Source organism: Xiphophorus couchianus, chromosome 13 (genome assembly GCF_001444195.1).
Source record: "Xiphophorus couchianus chromosome 13, X_couchianus-1.0, whole genome shotgun sequence".
Classification (NCBI taxonomy): Eukaryota; Metazoa; Chordata; class Actinopteri; order Cyprinodontiformes; family Poeciliidae; genus Xiphophorus; species Xiphophorus couchianus.
In genome coordinates this window covers 10,895,813-10,923,575 of record NC_040240.1, presented here as the reverse complement: position 1 = coordinate 10,923,575, position 27,763 = coordinate 10,895,813, and the positions used below count along the sequence as shown (strand labels likewise).

The 27,763-nt window shown below is 44.5% G+C and overlaps 1 protein-coding gene across 2 annotated transcripts; it reads left to right on the top strand.

Moving 5' to 3' along the window:
* Nucleotides 1-52: 52 nt before the first annotated feature.
* Nucleotides 53-27,124, top strand: ahdc1 (AT hook, DNA binding motif, containing 1). 2 transcript variants are annotated; one of them, XM_028036825.1, is made up of 8 exons: nt 53-179; nt 638-888; nt 989-1,221; nt 15,551-15,733; nt 15,971-17,268; nt 18,279-19,981; nt 20,193-21,861; nt 25,762-27,124. In XM_028036825.1, exons 5-7 carry the CDS (start codon nt 16,075-16,077, stop codon nt 21,853-21,855), a joined length of 4,560 nt encoding a protein of 1,519 aa, XP_027892626.1. In that variant the 5' UTR covers nt 53-179; nt 638-888; nt 989-1,221; nt 15,551-15,733; nt 15,971-16,074; the 3' UTR covers nt 21,856-21,861; nt 25,762-27,124. The 2 variants fall into 2 exon arrangements, with proteins under 2 accessions (XP_027892626.1, XP_027892625.1); XM_028036824.1 differs by having other exon boundaries at nt 15,551-15,742.
* Nucleotides 27,125-27,763: the final 639 nt, after the last annotated feature.

Here is a 27,763-nt window from a genome sequence, read left to right as displayed (position 1 = left end):
TTTTTGTCCAGGTTTGTGGAATACAAAACTAGCTATCCTGTCTTTCAGATTTATTATATAATAAATATCTTTAGTGTTGTTCTTCTAACTGAGCTTTACATCTCTGCAGCTCTCAGCTGATTCTTAGAATAATGTTCTTCCTGCCCAGCCTGTCATTTTTGGTGGTTGACTATATCTTGGTAAGTATGTGGGTTTGCTACCTTCACTACTCGCATATCTTGAGGGTGAGTTAAACAATAATCAGTGTGCAAAGCTTGTTATTTTTTTTATATTGTTGTTTTTTCACCTAATTGTGCTCTCTATTTATCCTTAGATTTATACTTTAGATGGGTTTCTTCTTTTTGTTGTTGCACTGGATTTAATGACATGAGAGTAAATGCCAATTTTTTTAAATTATTAGTTATTAGTTACATTGAAGTTTGAAGACATAAATATACTCTGGCAGTCATTGAGGTATTTAAGTTGATTTCTACATTACATTTTGTTGGTTTTTAGCTCCTAGTGAGATCCTCATTACAGCTTCAAAGACCATTAAGGAAGACAAAAATTATTCTTGATTTTTTTTAAAGTAATAAAACAAACGCATTATATAAATTTATCTTGTGTACTTTTTTTTCTGTTTTGTTTCTCTTCTGAGATTGGTTCCTTCCAGCTGAAAAACTACATTTCCCACAACTCCGGAGGGTTAGAGTAAAGCCAGCTACGGGTGCCCACGTGTTTTGGACAACCAGGCACGTTGGAGAGGCACACACGGAGACTGGGGCGCACCGGAGACAGAGAGCAGGAATTGCAGAGGCAGAGGCGCACGGTCGATTTTTGCGCTCCCGCATACCGGGGGAGTCCCGCGTCTGTCCCCTAAACCGGAGCGCAGGCTTTTAACGGGGCTTTGTCAGTACCTTTACTCGGAACAAGATTACAACAGAACCTCTTTGCTCGTCATTTCTTCATTTTCCTCCCCTTTTTGTCTTTTTTGCTTTCCCATATTTAGCGGGTGCAGACGCTGATATTGAGCCAGAGGAGGAGCGGCTTTTAAAAGGTTTAAGTGGGAGGACGGTGGTGGTCCAGCCGGGGCGCCGCGGAGGAACTCTAGATGAAGCGGGGACACGCCGCTCGGTGACGGCTGCTGACGGCTCCGGTGAACCGGGCGAGAAGAGGGACTGAGCCCTGCTCCAGCCAGGCAGCCCGCCTTGATATTCCGTAAAACAAGCTTTACACCAGGGGGTGAGTGTTTTATGCAGATACACGAGAAAACGCTTACCGTCCACTCATCCAGCTGTGCCGCGCACATCTGGCAGCGCTTCACGTTGAGTTTTTTCCCCCTTTTCTTTTATTTAACCACGTCGGTGCCGTTACCTGCCGCCGCTCTGCATGCCTACAGCTGATCTGGGCTCAACTGTAGGCATGCATGCATGTGGCGATAATGATGTTCAAATACACACAGTGAATGTGCGCGCAGTGAACCCTACATAACCCCACCTTTTGTTGTTGTTGTTGTTTTTTTTTGTCCCTTTGTATTTATAATAATCTCACCTCATTATGGCAGCATGTACACACTGCAAGCAGCAACAAAGACAGATTTTGTGTCATAAATTGCGCGACTGGCTCCATGGATTAACACCTGAGTTTGACCGGACTTTTCAGACACACATGACTGCCACGCACCGGATGTTTAAACCCAGATGTTTGCATTACATATAAAGGCTGAGAGGCGGGGGGATGGAGGGGTAGTTCGGGGACAGCCAGTCTCTTTGCCACCCCACTTAGTTGGACAGGACGCAGCAGCAGCAGCAGCAGCAGCAGCAGCGGCTCATCCTGCAGTGGTGATCCAGCCAGTGAGTTTGGAGAGTCATGATTTTGAGCTCTTACCTGTGGTTTTTAGCAAAAGGGAGGAGAAAGAGTGCAGGAAAACTAAGAAGTCATCGCCAGTGTCACGAACAGTGACAGTTGGTTATTTAAGGGCCCCTCAGAGACATGCACAGGCTGCCCTGGTGCAGGTGCTGTTAGTATGCAGAGTGATGCCCAGAGTGTCTCTCTCTCTCTCTCTCTCTCTCTCTCTCTCTCTCTTTCTCTCTCTCACACACACACGCACACACACCCCGTCTCACGATCTGAGTCACTGGGTAAAGACTTAGTTCTCTTATATTAGCAGTTAATGAATAATTTCCCCACAGTGAATGTTGGTATGAAAGGGAAATGGCTTTACCTTGGCATTCAGCTGCTGTCTGTCAGACTTGTCTTGAGTGTTACCTTCTATGTGTGCGTGCGTGTGGGGGTGTGTGTGCATGTGCATGTGTGTGTGTGTGTGTGTGACAAACAGAGTGAATGTGAACAGCTTAGACCTATTGTGCTTCCTACCTGTGCAGCGGGGCTAGTTGTCATAGCAACGGCCTTGTAGCTCCGTTGATGTTCCTCCTGTCCTCATCGGCAGGGTCAGCGCACCTAACACACCACATCTCGTCTCTGTGTGTGTGTGCGTGTGTGTGCAGGGAAGTAGCCTTTGTTTGCACTTTGCTGCAGTTTGTAGGTGTGTAGGTTGACAGCACAGGGAAATCAGTGTGTGTGTGTGTGTGTGGAGCTATGCGTGTGTGCGCGTCTAACGGTGTCACAAAGATACACCCTGCCGATATGACAGCCGACAGCTCAACCAATCACCTGTCTTCTTTTCCTCTGCCTATCAGCATGTGAGGTTGCCATAGTCAGGAGCCCTCTTTATACAGATATTTGAAGATGGAGAAGGCAGAAGGGACACATGTATGCATGTATCCTGAATGGACAGTCATGTGGAAACACTCACTGATTGGTACGGCATGAATGGCGATCCCCCTGAATTCCTGCAGTGGATTTAGAGAAAGTTTGGAACTACGTCAAGGTTCGTGCAACCTGTTGAATGGTCGCATTACGTTTTATTAATACATCACCTCTGGATGGGGAGATTGTGCATCTCGGCCTCACTGGTAGTGCGTCAATAAGCATCACCGACCCTTGTGGCTGGTGCCTATCTCCAGCAGTCATCAGCTTCCAAGAAATTCATCGGATCCAATTGTTTTAAGTAAATTTTCAAAAACATCATTTCCTTTTTTTATCTTTCTGAATTTGGCTTTTGGTTTGCATTGAAGTGCTTTGAGCTTTTTGGGTGTTTGTGTGTGTGTGTGTGGGTGAGAAGGCAGGGGTGTTGCGTGTTTTTTTGCAGACATCAAACTATGTCCTCAAAGTCCCACAAAGAAACACTGATCTTAATAGAACATAGTCATTTTGAAAACACCTTATTCAGGACATCAGTTACATGATGTGTGATTCTTATGACTAAACTGCACAGAGTAGCTTTAGAAAAAAATCATAGTGGTGAATTTATTGATTTTTATCGATGATCTCATGGAACCAACAGTTAACTATGTCAGTACATAGTTAACATTACTGTCAGTTCTGGGTGTTTTCAAACATCATTAACTGAAATTCATCTTACCAGTAATAAATCAAATTCTTATCATTATTAGAAACTTTTTACGATAACAATAAATGATACAATAAAAGCCAATCCTTAGTTTTTGAGTACACTTTCGCATTGTGTACTAAAATATATCTTTTTTTTGTTGAGCTACTCTTTATAAAGTCGGCTTTTTAACATCTCAGAGACGTGGTTTGTCAGGTCGTTCCTGCGGTTTTTATTCATCTTAATCAGAGATCACAGAAAGTGTCTATGTGACCAGAGTGTTCTTTGTCCCCCACCCTCATCTGTTGCTACTTTGCAAGACTTTGTATCGGGCCATTGCTGAAATAAGTGTGTTCTCATTCTTTTAATTGCTTCCAAGAATTTATCTGCTTGGATTTTTTTTTTTGCTAGTCACAAACCACACTTAGATGTTAGTGTGTGTATGTTTTTTTTTTTTTGTCTCCTGTGTGTGTCTGTGTTACCCTTGCGACCTGTCCAGAATGTGGCCCCGCCTCTCGCCTAATGACCGCTGGATAGGCACCAGCCCCCATGACTCCTCATGGACTAACAGGTCTAGAGAATGGACGGGAAAAACAAGCATACACTTATTGCAAGGGAACTAACTACAAACCCCCTCTTACTAAGGAAACGTTCTGTGAAATCTACTGTTATCAACACTGTAGAGCTGGCTACTTAGCACTTATCTTAACAAATAAACTAGCCAAATTTAACATACTAACTTGTCTATGCAGAGCAGAACGATCAAAAGGGCTTATGCAACATGTACTTGAAGATTACTGCAAAATGTTGCAGCTTCTGTGTTTGAGTTTAAGTCAAAGTATTCAAATAAGATAACTGAATAATTGTACTACGTAATAATCAATATTTTAACAGCAGTAGGAATAATTGTTGCATTTATGCAATTTTTGTCTGCCATTCCGACGTCTTTCTCTAAAAGTGGTTATAATATATGGATGTGGTATCATACAGTCTGACTCTCATCCTGGTCCTTTGCTGTTTTGGAGTAACAGTATAACAAGCCGATATTAGCCACTGAATTAATCAGCTTCTGTAGCGTCTCTAATCAGATGCTTAGCAGACATGCAGCTCATAGATTCCCAGCTGTAGTCTTAAAACAGCGCTGCCCTAATGAGACTGATGGGTGGCGCTCCTTTAGCTTTTACACCAGTGACCATCAACAGGTAAGGGAGGGGAACTGATGTTAAACCGTAGGGACAGTGTGGCAGAAACGTTTATTGTTTTGGAAACTGTAACTTTTTAAATGCCATTAACCATTTTAAGCTCAAAATAATCTGGTGAACAAGAGCGCCACCTTTTCAAGCAACAAACCAATAACACCAAGATGTTGAGACCTATTCCATGTTGAATGGCAGGAAGCAGAAGTCTTAAAAAGTTTGTCATTCTCATGGATCCCTCCTTAATTTACACACCGATGAGTTTAGGATTTTACTGTTGACTGTGAGTGTCCCGAATGATCTGGCCACAACTCTTCTGCAAGATCCTCAGCGGTGATTTCACCCCGGGGAGGTCGGACACCCAAACCAGACCAGGCAACACCTGCGTCAAGCTGTAGAGGAGGTGTGGCTTATGGTTTTGAACCTGTAAGTTTTTAGAGTTGGCATACGTCTGATTTTCCACACGGCATTCTGTGTTTCAGGATAACAAAATTTCCCTTTTAACAGAATTTTGATTTGTGCTTTTCTTCCACCTATGAATAGAGCTGTCAGCAGACGACTCTACGAATACAGCGGCGATTACACTCACCAACGTATTTTCTGTAAAAAAAAACAAACAAACTCTTCTGTTAATGTTTTGTAACAGGATATATTTGGAATATTTGACAGCCTTCCGTATTCCCACTACTGGCTAAAACAATAAGTCATTAATTTGCCCTTGAGGATTCAGAGACCTGTCTTTCTTGCTCCCGTTAATCTAAACGTCACCTGGAGTGAAATGGCTTTCGCCGAAGGCAGGTAAACGTGGTTCATCTCCCACTCACACACACACACACACACACGCACACACTCATCTACACACCCCAGTGCACACCCACACACACACACACATTCACAGCAACCATTTAGTGTTAGTGTAAGCAGTGTTTGTATGCTCCATTCTGTCACCTCCCACACGATACATTCATAAAACGGCTCCTCGGCGCCAAAGGCAGTGACTCAAAAAGAAGACGTCTCCCCCTCTCTTCTCCCTCGCCTCCTTCACTCTTTTAACCTCTCTGCCCCCGTCTATCCGTCCTCTTTGTCAGCCCCTTCCCATCCTACTTCCTTTCTTTTTCTTACCTACGTTCCTCATTCTCCTCGTCTCCTTCACCTCCTCTACCACCCCCCCTCCCAGGCGAAGCTGGTTGCAGCCGGTTTGAGTCTGACAGCAGAGAGGAAGCTGCGACCTCTCACCTCTGGAGGGATGGAGGGAGGCAGCGGGAGAGGGATGATAGAGGGCAGCCGGGATGGATGGATGGAAGTGGATGGAGGGCGGCAAGGCTGCAAGAGGCGAGGGAGAGGTCAGAGAACAGGAGGGATTTACCAAGGAAAGAGAGGAGGAGAGAGAGCGAGAGAGCTGGTATGGAGGGAAAGGAGGGAGGGAACAGAGAGAGGTCAGGGAGGAGAAGGGGTGATAAATGACGAGCGAGTGGAGGGACAAGTTGAAAGAGGAGACGGAGCGCGAGAGGACGAGGAAGACTGGAGAAAGACGGAGTGTGAAACTGCTGTGTACCTCCCTAACAAGCTGGACAGAATCAGTTCAATTATTAAAGAGGAGCGAGAGATGGGGAAAACATGCACGCACGCACGCTTCCCGGCGTCTGGCGTTCAACACTCACACACACACACCTATTTGTAGACCATTAGAATTTACAGTCTGTCTGATTTTGCGGAGTGTTTTTGGGTTCTGCTCTGCGCGTATTCATGAGTCTGGGTATGTGTTTTTAAAAAACAATGAGTCAGAGGATCAGCAGAGACCTCACAGACACACACACACACACACACACACACATTAAAATCCAACTTGATGTCCACCATCAGTATTGTCCCATCAATATGAGTCGATAATCAGCGCACTAAGGGGTCTGTCTATAAATCCCCACCTCGAATACAGTTCTCACCCTCTCCCTCATCTTCCTCTCTTGTTTCAAGTTCTCCTTCTCTTTTCCCCCCTTCTCCGAGGAAGTGTATGCCCCCGAGGGACTGTAGGGATTCGCTACCTTCCAGGAGAGATAGAGATTGCATGCGTGTGCGTGAGAGTGAGAACACACACTTCCTGAGATGGAAAGCGAGTGAAAGCAGGAGGCTGTGGAAGAAGAGGGGGTGGGAGGTGTGGGATGGGGGTGAGGAAAGAGGAAGAGATAAGAGGGAAAGACAGAGAGTAGTCGGGGAGAGGGGGGTGGGAGGGATGGATGAATGCACTGCACAACGTGTGAGTGTTTCTGCGTGAGAGAGAGAGAGAGAAAGAAAGAAAAGGAGATGGTAAAGAGATACAGAGGCACACAGAGGGACAGTAGAAGTCATAATTTCTCAGAGTGTTGCACAGATGTGTGGGGTTTTTTTTTTGTGTCTGAATGCGTTACGTTGCCTCACTCGGGCTTGGGGCCAAGAGCCCTGAGAGGTACAGCAGGGGTGGACGGCGAGAGCGCGTGCCTTCTCCTGAGGTGTGTCTGCTGGGGTTGCGGCTGACGAGCTGTCAGTACCTACACTTGGAATGTTCACAAGGCGGCCATTGTTGTTCAAACAGCCAGCAGCCTTCTCCTTGGCAACGGGCGCTGCTGCAGCGTTTCCCACAGCAACTGTGGAGCAGGAGTATGGAGGAAGGAGGAGGAGTTGGGGAAGTCAGGGCCGCAGCATGGGGGCCCCTGTCCAACACGCTGGCCTCAAGGTCTGAGCATTTGTAGGGGTCCAAGCATCTGGCTTGTGTGTCCTTTGTGTGTGTGAGGTTGATGTGTGTTTATGTATTTATGTGGGGTTGAAATTGTGAATTAGGAATATATGTGAACACATTTTGGACTTTACATCATAGTACATTTTATGATGCATGAAGCACAACTTTCATCTGCTTTTTCTGTACAATGAAAAAGTCAGAGGATCAAGCCAACTTGATTTCCAAGCAACGTTTGTGTATAAATAAAAGAAGATTAATATCTGCTTCAGATTCACGCTTACTTCAAGGGACGGAGTAATATCAGGAAAATCAATAAGAAGAACGAAACGTTTCATTAGCTGCAACCAGTAATGGTATCAGTTAAAGTTGCATCTTCAACACTCGTCACTGGATTTGCACAAAAACAATGCAACTTTTAACTCAAATAAAGCAACATTTATTCTAATTTGTTCTGATCAGAAGTCATGGATTCAATTAGTTTGTGTCAGAAGTAGCAAAATAAAATGTAATGTATTAGCTTAAACAGTGCAATAATTTACAATGCTTGTTTATTTTAACAGAGCAAAAATATATATTTGCCCTCTGAATTTAGTAGTGTCTTACACTAAATGTTTAAAAGCTAATATTAGAAGGTTAATGCCAGCCTGTAATGAACTGCTTTACACCAGAGTTGACTTTCTAACTTAAAAAAAAAAGCATTACCTTAGCTGACTTAGTCTTTCTTGTAATGAGGGATGGACAGTTTGCAGAAACAGGTGAGGGTGGGGGGAGTGTGTTAACACAGAGCGACTGTGCCCCATAAAGCTGCAGTTTCCACCGTAGCGACTTTGTTTTTATGTTTATTGACTTTTCAGGCTTTTTTTTTTTTTTTAAATTAGCAACAAATTTAGTGCTTTTTGTCTTTTTGCTGTTTTTGTGTAATGAAATTTCTTTCTTACTCTTCTGAACATGTGGTGGGTGCTGTCGTTGGCCTCAAAGCACGTGATAAAATCACTGCATTGAAATGATTCGCTGCATTTTTTTTGTAACTTTTTAGACCATTCAGATTGTTAACGTAGGTTGTTGGAAAAGTTGTAAGATAACTGCTGTACTGTAGCTTAATGGAGGTTCCTTAGCAAAACTGTTTTCTAGAAAACTGAAATATAAACTATAGTATATGTTCTAAACATATTTAGGGAACCTGTTTGTATTGTAGCTTTCACAAGGTTGTTCATTTCTTCTGCAGCTCCAATTACAATTACATGCAAGTGACTAATAATGCAAATTAGTGATGATGTCATTAAAGACTTTAAATTAATTTTCTTACTAAGGAGTTGGCAACAGTGCATAGAGTCAGAGAAAATCCAGCCACTCTGAAATTTTCTCTAGCATTATCAAAATAAATATGAACTTTGTATTTGGTATGAGAGAAAATTTAAGCTGCTCTAAAATCATTACTTTTTAAAACCTTGGTGTTCCTTGATACCAAATCTTAACAGCTCTTGTTTTCATCCTTTTAACATAAATTAAAAAGCACAATTTTAACGTAACCCTCTTCTGATTTGAACCCTGATTTATATTGAATGAATTTATGTTAATCTGCTCAAATGCTGTTGATGGTTCTGATTTTAATGACTGTTGTGATAGCCTTTTTACTCACTACCAGTCATTAGCATGTACAGTGGCTGAAGGACATAACAGATTACCCTAATATCAGATTTACACCACAAACGGCAAAAATTATAATTTTTTCATGAGCTGGAATTCTAACAAGCTTTTTGCTATTGCACTGTATTAGATGAGGGCAGAAAGAAAAGAAAAAAACACATTTGACACTGAATTATTTGCTGTTGTTCCCAATTAAACACAAGCTAATGTTAAGCTAGCTGCTCGCATTGCAGAGCAGCTAGCTTTAGCAGGAAGTTGTAGTTTTAAACTTCTACAGCCATTTCAGCAAAGGATTATTGTAATGAAAGTTTTCTGTACTTTTTAACATTGAAGAGGAAGAGTTCATTATTTGTCGTCCATGTCTAAGATAGCTGCATTCTGCTGAAAATACATGCGCAGGAGGTTCTCCTGACGAACTGTAAAACTTACAAACCGATTTGTGTATATTTTGTTTTAATCCAACTGTTAATTTAATTAAGGAAAACTGGGTGACAGATTTCTCCCTCACTATTAGGACGTATCAAATTCTGGTTTTAATCAACATTTGTCCCAAATGTGTCCGGCTACCTGAAGGATAGGTGTTAGTTGTTCCATTTGACAAAGGAAATACAGTATGTCATCTTTAATCAATGACATTTCAAGCAGTCTAAAAGTTTGTACACTTAACATTAAAACATTTTATTGCAGTTGTTTCATGCCTTTGACTGGAAAGAACCTCGAGTAGTTTTAGCTATTAAATTTCTGCTAGTTAGTTGAACATCTTGACTCCCAGAAAGTCTAGTTTAAGCTTCCTACACTTTCTTAGAGATATTGAGAGCTTATTTCCTTTCCAGCTTTACCTTAAAATTAACAATGTTATATAATTAGGCTTGGATGAAATAAATGTATAACCTGGAGGATACACAGACTTATTTTCATAAGGGGACGGCCAGTAAAAACATCTCGGAGGTATCAGGAAACCCCCATTCATCACTTATGTCTTTATTTAACTGGAGTTCTTGGACTCGGTTTCGGCTAGGTAGATGTTTTCTTTTTCTTACATCTGTATTGTTTTTACTTTCTCGCATCCACATATGCATGCCTCTGTTCCCCACTGGTGTTGTTGTTGGTCACATGACCTGATTCAAAGGATGGCCATAAGCAGTGCCAGAAAACTGCCTGCAGGAGAGTGAGGAAGAGCAGGGGAGAGTGTCAGGCTAAGTTGGAGATCAAGAAGGAGTGTTTGGGGAGAGGGGGTTGTGGGAAAGAAAGTGGGGGCGGGAGGAGAGGGGATGCTTGAGCATGAGGGAGACAAGCAGAGAGGGTCTGAGAAAGGAAGGGGGTACTATGGTCCTTGTCTTAAAATAACCTCGGCATGCATGTTCCTGTGAAACAAATCGGAGCGAAGCAGTCACACGTGGGTTTTTTTTTTTGGTGGTCGTTGCGGTGAAGAGGGTCCTGATTTCCCGTGCTTTCCGCTTCTTCTCCAGTCCCCTGCGTGCATCTCTGGCTGAGCTGCCACTGTATCTGGTCCTTGTGAAGTCTGTTTAGATGTGCGTCTGAACGTCTGTCTGCTTTTTTTTGTGTGTGTGTTTGTCTGCACATATGGTTTATGTGTTGGTCTCTGTTGAGTTGTGCGCCTGGTGTGCGTGTTTGTTGTGCGTGCTCGTGCCTGCTCTTGGCAGGAGATGCAGCACGCACACACTGGTGATGGAGATCATTAGGAATTTCCTGCAGCTGGGGAGGTGGTGGTGGATTTCTTCGTCGAGGGTGGCTGGGATGTGAGAAGGAGAAGAAAGGTCACGGTGAAGGAGAGTGTGGGTGGAAGGGGTGGATCGGGGGGGTTCTTGTTTTAGTGTGTTGGTGGGATTCTGATGTGCATGTGTGCGTTGTGTGTGCATGCTGAGCTGCAGCCCCTCAAAACTAAATGTGCAAAATAATGGTAGGTTCACTCCTGCTCCAACAGTCCCTGCTAGCTTTTCCAACTTTAATCAGGACCTAAATTTCTCAAACAACTTAGTTCTGTAAATCCACAACCTTTGCAGGGATTGGTGCCACACATGTCATCATGTTGTTTTTCTTTTCAATAACAACAACAAACAAATATTTAAACTACGGTACTTATGGTAAAGATTCTCTATCAGTGTAAACAGTACTAGTTTTCAAGAGTTTCTTTTCTTTTTCACACTGTTTAATCATTCCTTTTATTGAGACGCCAGAGGTAGGGGAGATGTCTTGCAGGTTGCCTATTCTATTCTATTCTATTCTATTCTATTCTATTCTATTCTATTCTATGAGGTTGCGTTCTGATTGAAAGTAATATTGTCATAGTATTGTCCTATTGGAGTTGCCCGGTCTATGTTTCCTATTGCTTTTTTTCATGTGCAGTCTATGAGGATGTGTGCATCCTCTTGTGTTAACCATTGTATGGGAATTCAGATGCAGATCGCTGATGACACTGAAGCTGGTATGTTGTTATGACTGTTCACTCAATTAAAAGATTATTTAACTTTTTCACCACTAATGAATTTAATTTGACTAGATTTATCATAAATGAGAACGTTGACTATTTAAAAACCAGTCAGCGTTTTGTGTGTGTGTGGGAGGGTGCGGGGTGGGGTGTTAGGGCGCATGACCCATTTAGTTCTCTTCGCGGCTGTTGCGGGTTCAGGTCCTGGCCTATTCACCAGGACCTGCTGCATGTCTTCCCCTATTTCTCATCACTCACTTTCTGTCAATTCACTATCAAATAAAGGGCACTAGTGCCAAAAATACTTTAAAAAATCTGGTCTTAATTAGTGTATGACAATTCCGGAACCCTCTTTGTGATTTGAAAAACTTTATATACCAGCAAGGCAGAACATTATGTCCGGACGTGAGATGCGTAGCACTCATTTGTTCGCCGTCGCACTTATTAGTAACACTCAATGTCCGCAAGTGGACATTGAGTCTAGGGATGTACCAATATGAAGATTTGGGTTGATATTTATATCCCATATTAATATTGCTGTTATTGATGTTAATTGATATTTACAGATATTATATACATATATACACACTTCTGACTTCACCACTGCTTCTCTGCTCCAGTTAGTGCCGATACATTGGGCATCCCTAATTGAGTCCTCAGAGCTCAATGCATTAGAGTAAGAAAAAAATTGCAAGTGTAAAGATTTGAGCAGGTTTGAGAAGGGTCATATCATACTGGCTGGATGTCTGGGACTGATATTCTCCAAATCTGCAGCCCGTCTGAAGTCTCTGGCCTGCAGTGGTCAGCACCTTTCAAAAGTGATCCAAGGAAGGAACAATGGTGAACCTGCGGCAGGGTTATGGGGAACCAAGGCTAAAACACGTGTGAAGTGAAGGTTAGCAACGTGATTGCTTTCATCAGACTGGATACTGCAGCACAAATTGCTAAAGACATTACTGGTGGCTGTGACAGAAAGGTGTATGGATGCACTGTGCATCGGGACTGCAGGGCTGTCAGGATCTAGATGCTGGCCATTATGTTAGTGCAGAAGGTAGATATCTATTGGTATATATCTATTAATAAAGTTGTTGATGATTTTAGTGATTAATCAATATGTTTTATCTCATAGTGTTTCTGATAAGTTATGTATTTGGAAGTCTTCAGAATGGAGAGGAGATAAATCGCCCGCGTTCATGTAGGAACCGCCGCTGCATAGAGCTAAACTTTATTTTTCAAGTATTTGATTAAACTCTGACGTGGCTTGTTCATCATGCAACACATCACTAAGTTCTCCTCCTCTGTCTTCCTCTGCAGACCTCTCTCACAGACAAACTCAAATAGCCGCCAACTTGTTCCGTTTCTTCCTCGTCCGCTTGCTGATGTTTGCCGTTGTTGTTGCGAGAGGCTGAGGCTGTCTGGGCTGCAGGTTGAGGTTGCATCAGGGTTGAGGTGATGTGGAGGGAGCAGGGCCACGATGCTGGCTGGGTTTCCACCCCGTGTCACTCGGTCTCTGTGGACCCCCTTGACCCACTTCCCCCTCCCTACCCTATCCCCACCTCTTTCCCTCTCTCCCCTGGCCCTCACGCACACTTTCTCCATCTCGTTCTTTGCTTTCTCTCCTTCATCCCTTTCCTTATCTGTCTAAACCTCTTGTTGGAGCCCCCCTCTCTCTCACTCTCTCCCTCCCCTCTACCCCTCCTCCTCACCACCTCTCTTTTTCCTCTCTCTTCTGTGCCCCCCCACAACCCTCCCTGCACCCCCCCATGCTGTTTCGATGCTGCTGCCTGTCTCTTAGCAACAACTGCACACCCGTTAGAGCTCAGTGAGTGCTTTTACAAACACACCCAGGAAAACACACTCTCACATGTGCACACTCCTGTCCACACACACAATCAGTGGCACGTAGGGGTGCACAAGCTCACACACACACGCACTGGGTCTAGTTCCTCATTGAGGGTTTCTGCTGGCAGGCCTGTGAGTCTGCAAGCCTTTGTGGCAGTGAGATAGATGAGGAGAGAATAGATATGCTGTACAACTACCATCTACAGAGTCATTGCGCCTCCCAGACTGCGTAACAGGGCAATTGCCCAAACTCGAAACTGGCAGCCTCTTGTCTCTGCACAAACACACTAACGCACAGGCATTCTGTGGCTTGTTGTGTTGTTGTCGCTGGCTTCCCCGCATTTGCACAATAGCACCAAAAACTTTTTTGAAGAAAGTGGAGGAAAAAAGAAAAACTGTACCAGATCAAAAGTGTTCAAACACTTCTCATACAAGAGCTCGTCTTTGTGCGGCAGATTCAACAGATCATGATGTGGGAGCAGCGCATACCATCGTCTGTTTTCACCGAGACAATACTACACCGCTGTGTGTTCCAAAGCCCCAGAGCCATCCACGGGAAAATGCACCAAAACACATTCGCTACGTATGATTATATTGGAATGGCGGCTGAAGGATGCCAGGAGTGCTTTGCCTAAACAATGAATCATAGCAGAATTGATTGGCTCGCATCTAAACCCTGTCAAAATGCCCCCCGTAGAGCATAGAAGAGGGGCATTTGCATGTGTGTCTTTGTTTTTGCGTGCGGGGAGCACATGCGTGTGTGCGTGTTGTGACTGTCTTTATGTGTAAATCGATGTGTGGGAGGACGAAGCTGCAGGGGCATATTTGCATGTGTGTGTTGGTATGTGTCGGGGAGTGACAGCGTGTATGTGTGAGCACATGTGATGCGGCGCTTAATTAAAGCATGTGCTCCTCTCCTTCCCTCACAAACTGGTCAGATGAAGCCACGATTAATGAGCGCCGTTAATTAGACCGGAGAGAAAGTGAGAACGGCAGAGAAAGTCAGGGAGGTGGCAGCGGGAAGGGAAGGGAAGGGAGTGGGTGATGGGGTTAAAGAAGTACGAGCAGTGTGTGCATGTGTGTGTGTGTTCATCTCCATGTTTGTCTGTCCCAGTTGTGTCATTCCTCAGAGCAGCAGAGGTTGTTTCGCTTCATGCGTGCAGCCCAGCACTCAGCTCCGGCAAAACTCCCCCTCTCCTCTTCCTCGACTGCCTCATCCTCTTCCTCCTGCTCCTCCACAACTTTTTTCCCTCTTAATTTCCCCGTCTGCCTGTCCAGTCACGATTCTTTCCCTCCTGTTTCAGTCACATCTTTCACTTTCCTGTCTCTTCTGCAGCCCTGTCGCCTTTTCATACATTCCCACCCTTTCATTCTCTCACTTTCTTTGCCTCCTGCTCAATGTCCTCTCTCCCTCCCTCCCTCCATAATCAGAGCCATATGTTGGAAGGGAAAGGCAGAGAGATCTGACAATGGACATAATTGTGTTGAATGTGGAGTGTGTGCACTACAGAGTTAAGAGCCAGCAGCGTGCATGCATATCTGCTCACAAATGTTGCAAGCCTTCCTGTGTTTGTGCCTGATGAGCATGCGTGGCAGCCAGCACATGTGGTCCAAGTCTCGTTCTTCTGTTTCGTCCAACCTGGGTCTGCACTTTTCCTCCTATCTGAGGTTCTGCTATCCCTCCATCACTCCTGTCTTTGTGTCACCTTCATCTCTACATCCTCTCAATACCTCGACTTTCACCACCTCTCTGCTTCCCCCTGGTGGCAGATGTGGTTTACACATTTTCGTTCTTGTTGCATCCCAACAGGAATCTGCAGAGTTTTTGGCAAAAAACATGACACTAGCTGTACATGTACATGTGTTCTCCCTTTGTTAGCTACAGTACATTGTTTCAGTGATTGTTCAGTGAGATTTGTAGGTGCAAAATGTTCCCAGCTGCTTACATAATACAGCGGCGTGACGATATGATCAGCATAATCTGCACCCAAAATCTGCTATAAGATCAGAAATTTTAGCCACAAGTCAACTTAAACAATTTATACTGCAAGTCATCCTCTAACATAATTGTGTCTGATGCGAGACGGTGCAGCCCTCTCTCAAATACTGATTCCAGTCTGGCCCAATTCACGCTGTGACATCATGTACTAATCACTTATTCTCTTTCTCTTTGTGCTCCTCCCTTCGCCACGTGCCTTCCCCTCCACCTTCTCCAACTACTCTGTCCCTTTTCTCCTTCTGTCTGTATCCGTCTGCTTTTTCTTTCACTCTAGCAACCATGGGCAGAAGACAGAGCCAGGGAGAAGAGAGAGAAAAGTCTGTGAGCTCTCCACTGCAGTATTGATGACCCAATGATCCCCTGCAGAACAGAGCCAGTCAGGCAGACCGAGTCAGGCTCGCCTCAGAATCAAAAATCAGCACCACGGCCGTTTGGTCGGAGCAACCGACTGAGTGGGGTATGAATGGTAAATGTAATCTAATTTTACAATGCTGGTGTGTGGGTGGCACAGTTAATAAAAGAGGGTGCATTACAGAGTAGGATTTTGGCACGTTGCCAAATTCGTTGACTGTCTGGTCTGTAAAAGTTTAGCAGCAGTAAGAAGAAAGAAAGTCTTTTCCAATTTCTGAAATTCAACTCAAGGGTGTTGACATATTTTAACCGTCCTGGTTTTTATTTTTATTTCCATCTTTAGGTGTAAAAATCTTCTGCCCCTACAAGCTGTTGAAAGTTTCATACAGAGACAGCTGAAACCATCTCTTCACATCCTGCGTCACAACCTGCAGAACTATCCACTGGATGAGTGGCTCATCGGATCCTCAGCATTCAGGCCAAACTGGAGCTCCGGCAGGTCGTGGGGAGACTCAGCCAGAGAAGAAGAGTTTTGTGGTTAGACTGGAGAAACTGGAAAGACCTGAGTCCTGGTCAGGGGAGCTCACACTCCATGGCGCGTTCCAAGATCCATTTTATGATGTACTGGCACTTGTAACCTCTGACATTGCCCCCACCTCCCCATCCACCCTGGCAACTGGTGCTCACCTGCAGGAAGGGCTGGGGCACGGCACCTACCTGCAGAGACACTCTGACACCTGCATGACAGCCGAGGCGGACACGTTTTCAGAGACGCTCAGAAACATGCAAGCACATGTAGACCCAGAAGTGCATGCAGAAGCTTTCTCAAACCCGCACATGGACAACTGTGGAATCATGGAAATCAGCAATCACAGTGATTCTATAGACTCAGAACACTCTAAAACTCTCACAGTAGAGGCCATGAACACAACTTCACCTCAGACTTTGCCTTTGGCGATTGGCAATCATCCTGCAACTACCAATCCGCTGGAGGCCCCAGCAGCCCGGACTGCGGAGTTCGACACGCCCTCAAACTACGCTCCACTCCCCTCTGGCCCTAACCCAATAACGGTGCCTTCTTCTCTACCCGTAGAGACAGAGAAGAAGTATGCCCTCCGCAGCTCTGGGCGTCCTCGCTTCCCCTTGCATCTGCGTAAATCCTCTCGGCTGCATCGAAGCATTGAGGATGGGGGGAAAGGCAGGGACAGGGGAAGAGAAGAGGAGGAAACATTAGAGGAGAAGATCTGGATGGTTAAAGAGGACGAAATCACTGCAGATGCTAAAGAACAGCGTTCTTCTGTGGATTCTGTTCTACCTGCACCTACTTGCCATACAGATAGGCCTCTTACTCCGAGTGAACCTAAGCCTGCTCCCAAACCTCTACTTAAGCCTGGGCCCAGACTTGGGCACAGACCTGGACCTAAATCCAGATGTAAGCCTCCGCTGAAATATGTGCACAAAGCAGCTCCTAAGAGTATTTTAAAGCAACGTCTGGCAGCACAGGCCCTCCGCCAGAGTGCTGCCTCTCATCTCACATTTGAATCTTCTTCACCTGGTCCTTTGTTAACTATGAAGGAAGAACGTGGTGCAGGCATGGGGGTCTGTCCTCCAAGTAACAGCAAAAAGGGCCGTTATGTTGGTGTAAGTGTATTAATATTAACAAATAAAGTGCCTTGCAAAAGTGCTCCCAACAAAATGAACCTTTTCACAGCTTGATTTTTTGCTGCAACCACAAACGATGGTGTATTTCAAATTGATACATTGAGACATGTTTTTCCTTCTTACAAAGAGCTCAAAATTTGGTATTCGGCCTTTTTAGACAATTCTTTGTAGAATCACATAGTGTCACATCTTCTGCAGCTCCTAGCAGGTTTTCTTCCAGGCTACCCCTTATTTAGCTTCACCTGTCTTCAAGTCTGACTAACCTTCTTGCCTCTGTTGAAAAAAAGCATCCCCAGAGTATGGGGTTGCCTCCACCATGTTTCACTGTGGTTCTGGTGTGTTCAGGGTGTTGTGCAATGTGAGTATGTTTGCTACATACAGGGTTTTGAGTGTAGGCCAAAAAATTTAGTATCACTCTTTAAGAAAAGGACCTACTGCCTTTTATTTGCTGTGTCCCCTAAGACTTATAGTAAACTATAAACAAGGCATCTTATGCCTTCCTCTCAGCAATAGTTTTCTTCTTGCCTCTTTTCCATTTAGGCCAGATTTGTAAAATGTACAACTCAACATTTCTTATACCTCAGGTGTGGATCCCTTCAGCTCCTCTGGACTTACCATGAAACTTTTGGCTTCATCTCTGATGAATGCTTTTTTGTCAGCTCTGTCAGTTTAGGTTGACAGCCATGTCTTGGTAGATTTGCAGCTGTTTTACATGCTTTTGTTTTTTGAATGATTGAAATAACCTATGTAAGTTATTCAAAGCTGTGGATGTTCTAAAGCGTCTCCGTAACTGCGAGTTTGTCTGTTTACATAATGTCAACGTAACATATTTGTAGTTTAAGCAAGATTTAATGTGAGAAAAGTTCAAAAAGTCTGAATACTTTTGCAAAGCGCTGCCTACATATCACTGTACTATAATTTTGTCTTCATTCAATCTTAAACTACATATAAATTAATGCTTTGTTTTCTATTTCTCCATTACTCAACAGGTAAGGAAGATTGTTGTAAAGGTGCCTCGCATTCCTGTCAGCCTAAGTCGCCGACAGAAGAGCTACAAAATTTCCAGTTTGGAAACCGTTACGGGGACTGAGAAGACTAATGACGGCAGTCCGGAGGGGTCTGAGGCGACACGAGAGCCAACTGCACTCCTCCGCATGAAGAACAATGGGAAAAGTGTGATGGTGATGTTTCCTCCTGGAGAGCTCCCTGTGATTCTCAAACGCAGGCGGGGGCGACCTCCTAAACAGCCTTTACCGGGAATACAGGTCGAAGTACCCAGTGCAGGGGCTACTGGGATTACTGGAGACCAGCCCAAGAAGCCCAGGAGGCGACGTCGGACTAAACTCCCCTGTCCGTTTCCCTCCTACGTTAATGACACAAATGATGTGAAAGCTGAATATGGGGATGTTCTCTCCAAATTGGCATTTTTAAACCGCCAGCCCCCTGCCACTGGTCGCTGCTCCCCTCCTCGTTGCTGGACACCAAGTGAGCCAGAAAGCTTTCACACACCCCTGGAGAACCCTGGAATATCCACCCTGCTCCACAGGCTCACCGGGTCTAGGCGACCCAGAGGTGGCAGAGGAGGGGGGCTCGGCAGAGGTGGAGGAGCAGGAGGGGGCATCATGGGCAGTGAGTGCAATAAAAGCACTTTCAGTGACTTCTTTGAATCTATTGGGAAAAAGCGAAAACTGAACCTCCTGTCTCAGCATGGATTACCGAGGAAAAGACGGAAGGGTGTGGGAGGAGGAGTGGGTAGGGGAGGGGGCATGGTGGGAACAGAGCCTGGGGGTGAGAAAATTGTCAAAAGGAGACGAATGAGAAAAAATGGTGCATTTAAAGGGGGAGTGGTGTCCATGGGGCAGGACTGGCCCAATGGGACAGGTGTATGGGACGAGGAGGGGGCTATGGATAAGGAAAGAGCTTTGGGTGGGTATCAAATCTGTGGATCTCCAAGGGGGGGCTTCTCCAGCTGTAATGTTGGACGAGGAGGGGCCTACAGTGGCCCAGCTGGAAGCAAAGGGGGTGGGCCAGCAGGAGAGGACTCACAAGGCCTATTTGCCGGGTATTTTCGATCCCTCCTCGATTCTGATGACTCCTCAGACCTCCTGGACATCTCCTCCCAGTCTGACCCCCGGAAATCTTCATCTTCTGCCTATGATCCATCCAGCTCTGCGGCCTCTCACAGCTGGTCTCCTCCATTCCCCAAGTGGAGCACTAAAGGAACAAATGCAGGGGTGGAAGGTTCAGCACAGGCACACTGCTCCTCTGCAAGACCCCCTTATAGTTATGGAAGCTTAGCCCAAGTATCTCCTACCACCTCTACGTATCCTAAATCCACACCGCCATCTCTTTCGCACTCTCCCAGCTCCCCCCACCCAGCCTCTTATGGTCACTACCCTTCTGGTTACTCCTGCTCTCCACCCGTAGGGCTACAGAGGTCCTCTGACTGCAGCTTTGGGTATGGTGGCAAAGGGACACCTGCCAATCAGATAGGTTATTTGAACTACCAGGGAGCAACCAAGAGAGGCTACAGTGGCTATCCAGGAGTAAGCCATTCCCCCATGGGTAGAGGGGAGTCAGCAGGACCCACATCACCTGGAGGAGGGTACATGTCTGTGGCCAAAGGGAGCCCTTTCAGCTCCTCTGCCACAGAGGGCTACAAACAGTACAACTCCAACCAGTGGAGCTGCAGGTAACGTGATTGAACTTTTAGATGACAAGGTTCCAGTGTGCTCTAGAAAGTATTCACCTATTAATCCTTAAAAGGGGTGTTTAATTCCTTTAAAACTTTGAATCATATATATAACTGTTTCTGACTGGTGGAACTGTAACATCAACTTGTGAAATCTAAAATGTAGTCGAATGTCAAGTGTATAATTTGCTTGTATGATCTCTTTCCTCAGGCAAGCTTTTGGTGGTTGGTCAGCAGACAACTTTGGGTCTCAGTATCATGGGTATAGTGAATATGGCTCCAATGAGTCCAAAGACATCTTGGATATCTCAAACTACACCCCCCAGAAGGCTAAGCGACAACCGTTTCCTGAGAGCCTGTCAGAATCCTCCTCGGACTCTTCACACGTTGGCTCAACAGCGCCTGTTATCGGACCCAGCTCCACTGGAGGCAGCTATAGGCAGAACGAGGCTGCCTCTGTGAGTGCAGGCCAATCGAGTCTGTCCAGTCTGGAGAAACTAATGATGGACTGGCATGAGAGTGCTTCAGGACCGTCATACAACTGGAGCCAGGATGTCCTTTTCCAAGGTGGGGGGACGAACAAACCCGGGCGTGGTCGCAGAAAACGGACTGAACTGCATTTAGAAAAGGAAGGAGGTTCTGCCTTACATTCGGATTCACCGTCTAGTCCTTCCCCAACAGCCGCTCCGGGACCTAAGCGGGGAGGGGCTGGAGGACGGGGAAGAGGCTCCAGAGGAGGTAGAGGAGGACTATCTTCATGTCAGAGAGAGCGTCCAACTGGGTCCAAAGGCAGAGGCAAGATGGCCTCTGTGTCAGGAGCAGGACTGATGGTGTCAGCTGGAGGTCCAGAGGGTTCTGGGTTGTTCCAGGAGGGGCTGGATTATTACAGCGGAGACAGTAGCAGTCTTTCTCCACTGGCCACACCTAATCCTGCTCCACCTTCCAGCTACCTCCAGGACACCTGTGAGTACCCCTCCCCTTACTCAGCCCATCCCTCCACTCCGTCCTCTGAAGAGCGATATCCAGCCTTATACCCTGGTGAATCCTCCTCTTCCCTCTCACCCAGTGTGTCGTCTCCCCCTTACCCCCCGAAGCCCACCCCTCCTCCGACCCAGCCCTACCACCTTCTCCCATCCAGGACCTTTTCCCCCTCTTGCTCCCCCTCGCCACGTTTGACCCCCCACTGCGGCACAGCGCTCAGCCCATCGCACCGACCGCCTCCGAAAGACCCCCAATTCTCCCAGTATGACTCCCCCAGCTACTGCAGCTCTCCTTACTGGTACGGACAGACATCACACAGCGGCAGCCCCAGTCCGCACTCAAACACAACCGTGCACGCCCACAGCAATCCACACGCAAGTCCTCATGGAAATGCACATGCTAACTCCCTCACTAACCCAACTGTAAACACGCACACACACATGAGTGACACACAACACCAGAGCCACACAAACCTGAGCTCACACACCAGCACTCATCCAGCCTCACACCTCCAAAGCAGTCAGCCCCACCTTAACGCTCACCTGCCCGCCCTCGCACACCCCAACCCCAGCCCTGGCCTGCTCTCCCACTCAACACCTGGGCTTTATGAGGAGCGCAGCCCTTCCTCTGCCATGGCCCCCCACAAGCGGGATTTGGTCCCTCACAGCATGAGCACAGGCCTTCGCCAGGGTCCCCTCCCTCATTCCCCTTACTCCAAGCCTCCTCTAGACGCCTCACCCCATCAGGAGGACACCAGTGGCTACACCCTGCCCCAGCAATCCTACCAGGGCGTGGGACACCGCTATACCCCCCAGACCGCTCAGGGTGGAGGGGTGTTGTGCCAGCTCCTGGACCCAGCCAGTGATGACAGCTTCAGTGTCACCAGCCTGTAACAGCAGGTGAGTTTATTGAACATTCATATCAGATTTCTGAATCTGATATGATTTATTCATTCATTCTTTTTTAGGCAAGCATCTTATTATCCAAGAACACAAACTACTAAAGTGTGTTTATTTGAGTACCTGAAAAACCATGAGAAAATAAAATGGAATTTAAAAAAATAACAGTTATCATCCTACAGTAATCACATGCAGCACTGGTAACTGTAATTTTACTCACTGAAGGATAAAAAGATCAGATAATCTTTTCTGCTGAACTGTAGATAACACCTACAGCTGATAACCCAGGTGTCTGAGAGAGCAAGCAGTATTAGACAAAGGAACAAATATGATGTGGTCCAGTCAAAATCTAGACCTTAGTCCCATTGAAAATCTGCAACAAGGCTTTAAAATCTCTATTTTTACAGATTCTATCCATCCAATCTGACTGAGCTTAACCGATTTTGTAAAGAATTAATTAACATTTAATTCTCTTGATGTGGTTAACTAAGCAAAAGATGTTCCCACAAACCAGGAATTCAGCTGATATTTAAAAACAAATGCACTCAGCAGTTTAAATACCACTAAATGTGTGCTTTTGTGTGCTGTTGTACTGTGCTATGAAGAAGTGTTTGGCTACACTAAAGTTAGAAGCTACGGCAATGGAGGAGCTAGTTTATAGAGGCAAGCTATAAGCACAGACAGAACATTTAGCTGAGGAAGTAATATAGGAACCACATGAGCCGATGTGAGTTGAAACCAAGACACTAATGACATTAGTCACTGCCTGGAAAATGACTGTCGGAACAAGAACTACAGCTCAAGAGGCAATATCTCAATAATTAATTTTAAGGTCATCAATAACAAAGTTAAATTTCTGCAAACAAAAGTTTTGACTTTATAAACAGTTGACGTCTATGCCCAAAGAATATCCATCTGCTGAAGAGAACATTTTTCTAGAAGAATTCTACCTTTTTTTTTACAAAACTGACCAGAAAGAGAAAAATACATTTAAAGCAACATACATCCTCGTTCCCGGGAAAGTAAATTTGTTCCAGTGTCTGGCCCTTTAATGGCTTTAACCAAGTCAATATGTCCACTTGGAAACAAAACGCTGGTAACGCCAGCCTTAGAAGAATACAGTGTGACTTGTGAGCAGAAGAAGGACCAGATGTGGAGCTACGGTCAGAAAATTCCTTATAAATCAACTAAAGTGACAGCGATGCCTCTTCCAGCTTCTGTGGGTGCTGCTTCCAAAAATGTTTTTTTTCATCATCCAATAAAATATCAGGTCTCATGTATAAAGTGGGGGATTTATGGCACTTGTTACCTTTTTTTTTCTTCTTCAATTTATACATTATTGTTTCAGAGTTTGGAAATATTGATCATGGTCAATAACGTCACTGATTTAAGGCTTTTAATCATTTATTCAGTCATTGCTTATCCAGAGTGGAACGAAGTACAACATGCAAATACAATATCAAGTGAAAACGTCTTATAGATTATCTGAAATGTCAAAATTAAACATACAACCTCTAATATATACTTGCGCCTCCCACCAATATTTGGCTAAACATTCAACAGCAAGTTGAACTTTGACCAGATGCATATTTCACTTATCTGGCTTTTAAGCAGAGTTCACAAATTTTCAATAGGGTTGAAGTTGTTCTCTTGTAAGTCCCTTCAAAAGGCTAATGTCAGTCTTAATCCACTCCGAAACAGTTCTCATATGTATTTGGGATCGCTGTCCTGTTCAGGCAATTAATTGTGTTCAAGTGTAAACTAAATGAGTAAACCTGTAAACCCATGATGGAAGAAAATTGGTTATAAAACACAGGAACAACAATGTAGCAAAGCCTGCAACAAATTAGTGACTCACTCAAGCTGGAATGAAATTTGCAGCCGTCCACAGGTAAAAGACAAATGTCTTCTGGAGAAACGTTTCATGTTCAGACAAGACAAAGGTTGAGCTATTTGCCCACAATGACAAGAAGTAAGTGTAAACGAAAGTTGTAAAAACCTAAGAACACTGAAGCAGCTGTCTGGCATGGTCGTGTCAGCATCATGCTGTGGGTATGTTTCAATGCAGAGATGCATTATGACTTTGTTCTTATTACAGTGCAGTGATCCATATATCGAAGCATATTTTTGAATTAATAAGTCAAAAATGTATCAATTCAACAATTAAGAAACTGGATCCATGTCAGGAAACAGACAATGTAAAATATTCATTCAGAATTATGCCTGGATTTATTGAAATCTCCCAGTTGCTAAGGAACATTTATCCAACTGTATTGGTTGCTCTTTATTGTGCCAGGTGTAGCGTTTTCCGACATGATGTGATTGTTTATGGATAAGTTATCATTCCATTTTGCTTGTTTTATCTCTGAAAAAAAAAATGAGGTTAGACACTTGTGATGTCCCTCTTCTATAGTCTATGCTGGCTGAAAATACAAGTCTGGAATGCATAGAGATCCACTGTCAGCTCCGATTCAGCCAAATGCGGCAAAGGTGGACGGATATTGATTGCACTTACAACTCAATAACAACCCAAAATTTAATGTGAAGTAGAAGACTCTGCAGTGGCCGAGTCAATTAGCTTATCGCTGCCCAGCTGAGCAGCGTTTAAGTTAAAAACAAAACAAATGTCAGAAAACAGCTAAAGATGGCTTTGGGATAGCTTTTTGCAAAGCTTCATCAAGGTAGATCTGCTAATTCTAGACTTCAGAGAGTTCTGTTTGGAAAGAGATTTTTCTCTTTACTACTACCATATTGGGATTTGAAGTTGGAGACCAGCTGAAAAAAGGGCATATTTCAAAATATTTTACAAATAGAAAAGTGTGCAGTTCCTCTGAGCTTGTAGAATCACCTATTATTTCAGTTACAGCAGCAGCAGTCTTTTTTTGGTATGGCTTCCCTAGCATGTTTTTCCTTTTTTTTTTTACAAAACATCTCAACTTCAGTCAGCCTGAACTTAGAGCTTCTACGAACATCAGATTGAACGAGTCGTTAAAACATGAACACGCTTTGCTCTAATGACTGCATTTTTGCTCTGGCTGCATGCGCTTAGCTTCGTCCACAGAGCTCCTGTTAAAGAAATGTGTCCCCGAAGCATGATTCTGCCGCCACCATGCTTCTGTGTGGCTGGAGAGTGCTCAGGGTGATGTGCAGTGATTTCCATCACACATGGCCTTTCATATTAAGCCTAAAAAGTTTAATTTAGGTTTCATGTGAGCTTGCTTTGTAACCCATATGGCTCATGTAAGCACCTATTAAGTCTCCACATTTGTTCCTCTTGCCACGCCTCTAATTAGCCCAGGTTCGTGGCTTTTAGTTGTCCTGTCTCACATCTGCGCTGTTAATATTTGCAGCTCATCTGGAATTACCACAGGCCTCTTGACTGCTTCTCTGTTTAATGCCCTTCTCACCTTCTTCTTCACAATTTTCTCCCTGAGCTGTCAGGTTTTCATCATGCTGTTTGTTCTCTTCTGCTGCATTTATACCTAAATTCAATTCAATTAAATTCAGATGGACTATATTTACCAATGCACTTTTATTTTATTTAATTTAAGAGGCATCAAATCGATGCCCCTTATATATGCATATAAATTTCTGCAGCGTTATTCAAAAATTTCTTTGTGAAAGCAATTCATTTTCTTTCTATCATATTTATTTATTAGGTAGTGTTAGTGAAATATAGCTTCTGGTTGAAAAGTGTCAAAATAGAAAGATGTTCAATACTTTTGAAAGGTACTTTGTGCTAATCATAATCCTAAATATATTTAAAATTTGCTAACAATATGGCAAGTCTACAAATATCTTTTTCAAAATGATTTTATAAAAGTTCTACAATGTGATTTCCAATTTCAAAATGTTTATATCTTTACATTTTTTTCTCCCTCTTTCTGTGTTTCTTCTCAGGTTCGAGTCAAGCTTTTACAGATTTGCAAACATATTTTTTAAAGGAACTTCTTTGTGAGAGACTGAACTGAAGGGTGAGAATTTAGCTGCCAGCCTTGGACAGTAAAGCTTTAATTCTCCAGCACTGACAATCAAGATCAACCCATGAAACTCAAGCATGCACGTATACGAAAACACGCGCACACTCACGGCACTCTCAGACAGACACAGGCAAATAAGGAAAAAGAAAAACATACACACAGACAGAAACGCATGTGCAGATTAGATCACTACCTAACCATGATCATACGTGAGCACTCTGTCCTGTACCGAGAGGGAACGGCCAAGAGGAATCTGACAGACAAAGTCCAGACGGCGGTGGACAGAGAGGAAACTATATCCCCATCCCTTTGGGTCCTTCTGTGACACATGCAGTATCTCGCAGAGTCCTTTTCCATTTCTGTTCTGCAGTATAGACAAATTAGGATCACTCTGCTTTCTCTCTTTCTCTCTCTCTGTTTCGCTCTTTCTGTTCCTGTCTCCAAAACTTCTCCATTTACCGCTAAAGCCAGCTGCAATGTTCTGCACTCAAACCACTCAACTGTCTTGTGCCGCAACCTGAGCCGCATCTGAGCCCAAAAATCGACTTTTTTTTTTTTTTTAAATACCATGAGCCTAGCCAAACGTCCCGCTCTGTGCACTTCTTCTTGATGTTTGTGTCCCATAAGAGAAAAAGCAGACTAAATCAGTTTCTGCTCTTCAAATACCAGCATCTGTACATACGACTTCAGCTCCAAGACCGCGGGGAGGATGGTGGCAGAATGGGGGTGGGGGAGCCATTATCAACTTTCCTCTCTTCTGCGTCTTACCGTGATTTCTCTGCTCCGATAGGGAGGGGAGAAGAGGAGTAGGAGGAGGACTGCAGCTTGGAGACTCAACATCCTGTGTTTTGCTGTTTTAACTACAAGGGAAAGAGACACTGAAATTACACAATGGCCCCAAAGAGACTTGTTTTTTTTTGTGTGTGTGTGTGTACTCCAGACAGAGGATGGATTTGCGTGACTGCAGTGATGCATGTATTTGTGAGTTTGTTTGCTTTTTTTCCTGAATGTGTGTATGTGGGCGTGTGTGCGGGCGTGTATGTGTGTGTGTGTGTGTGCCTGTGGGGTCTAAAGGACTGAGGCTCCAGAGATGACAAAATCTTGGTGGGGCCTCATTTCTTTCTTTCTTTCTTTCACTCTCTCCCTTCTTTTTTTCGTGGTCTTGTGTTGTTTGGTGGTTTTTGTGCTGCAAAAAAAAAATTGTATATCTGTCTGTTACATATCATGTATGTATCTGAGGTGCAAAATATTTAAATACACATTACGTTCTTGCCATTGGTAAACTTGTCTGTCTCGTGCAGTTTCTTCAGCAGATAAGAGGAGGTGTTTTGCGTGTGATTTGAGAGCCTTTGTAAGCGCCGGGCTTTGCCTGCAACTGTGAGGGAAAGAGTTCAAACAAGGACACGATTCGACGGGAAGTAAAAAAAAAAAAAAAAAAGAGGGGAGGAGAGGAATGAATGATGAGGAGAGTAATGCGGGATGTGCTGGTAGCTGGAAAGAAACCAGACTGAGAAAAAAAAAATAAAAATGCAGACGAGGGTTTAAATGCAAAGGAAAGAGAAATCCACAGAGCTTTTACTTTAACATTTCGAATCCTAATCCCAGCTGTAAGAGTTAAAGCAGAAACTGTAAAAAGGGTCAATCAAACAAAAGGGGGAGGATGTGAGGGGCATGTTTAGAAGGTAACTCGCTGATGGACAGAAATATTGTAAATCCACAGCTTGTGTGTACGAGTATGCAAGACGGAAGCGCAGAGTGACGGCGAGTGAAAGCAGATGGGGGAAGTTTACGGGCCGCAGATTGTGTACAGTTTGTCAACAGGCTGATTAAATAGACTCAGACATGGCCGGAGGAAACGTGTTTGCTGTGACATTCCACTGTATGGCAGAGGGGGGACACGTTCTGTCAACAACGCGACATGA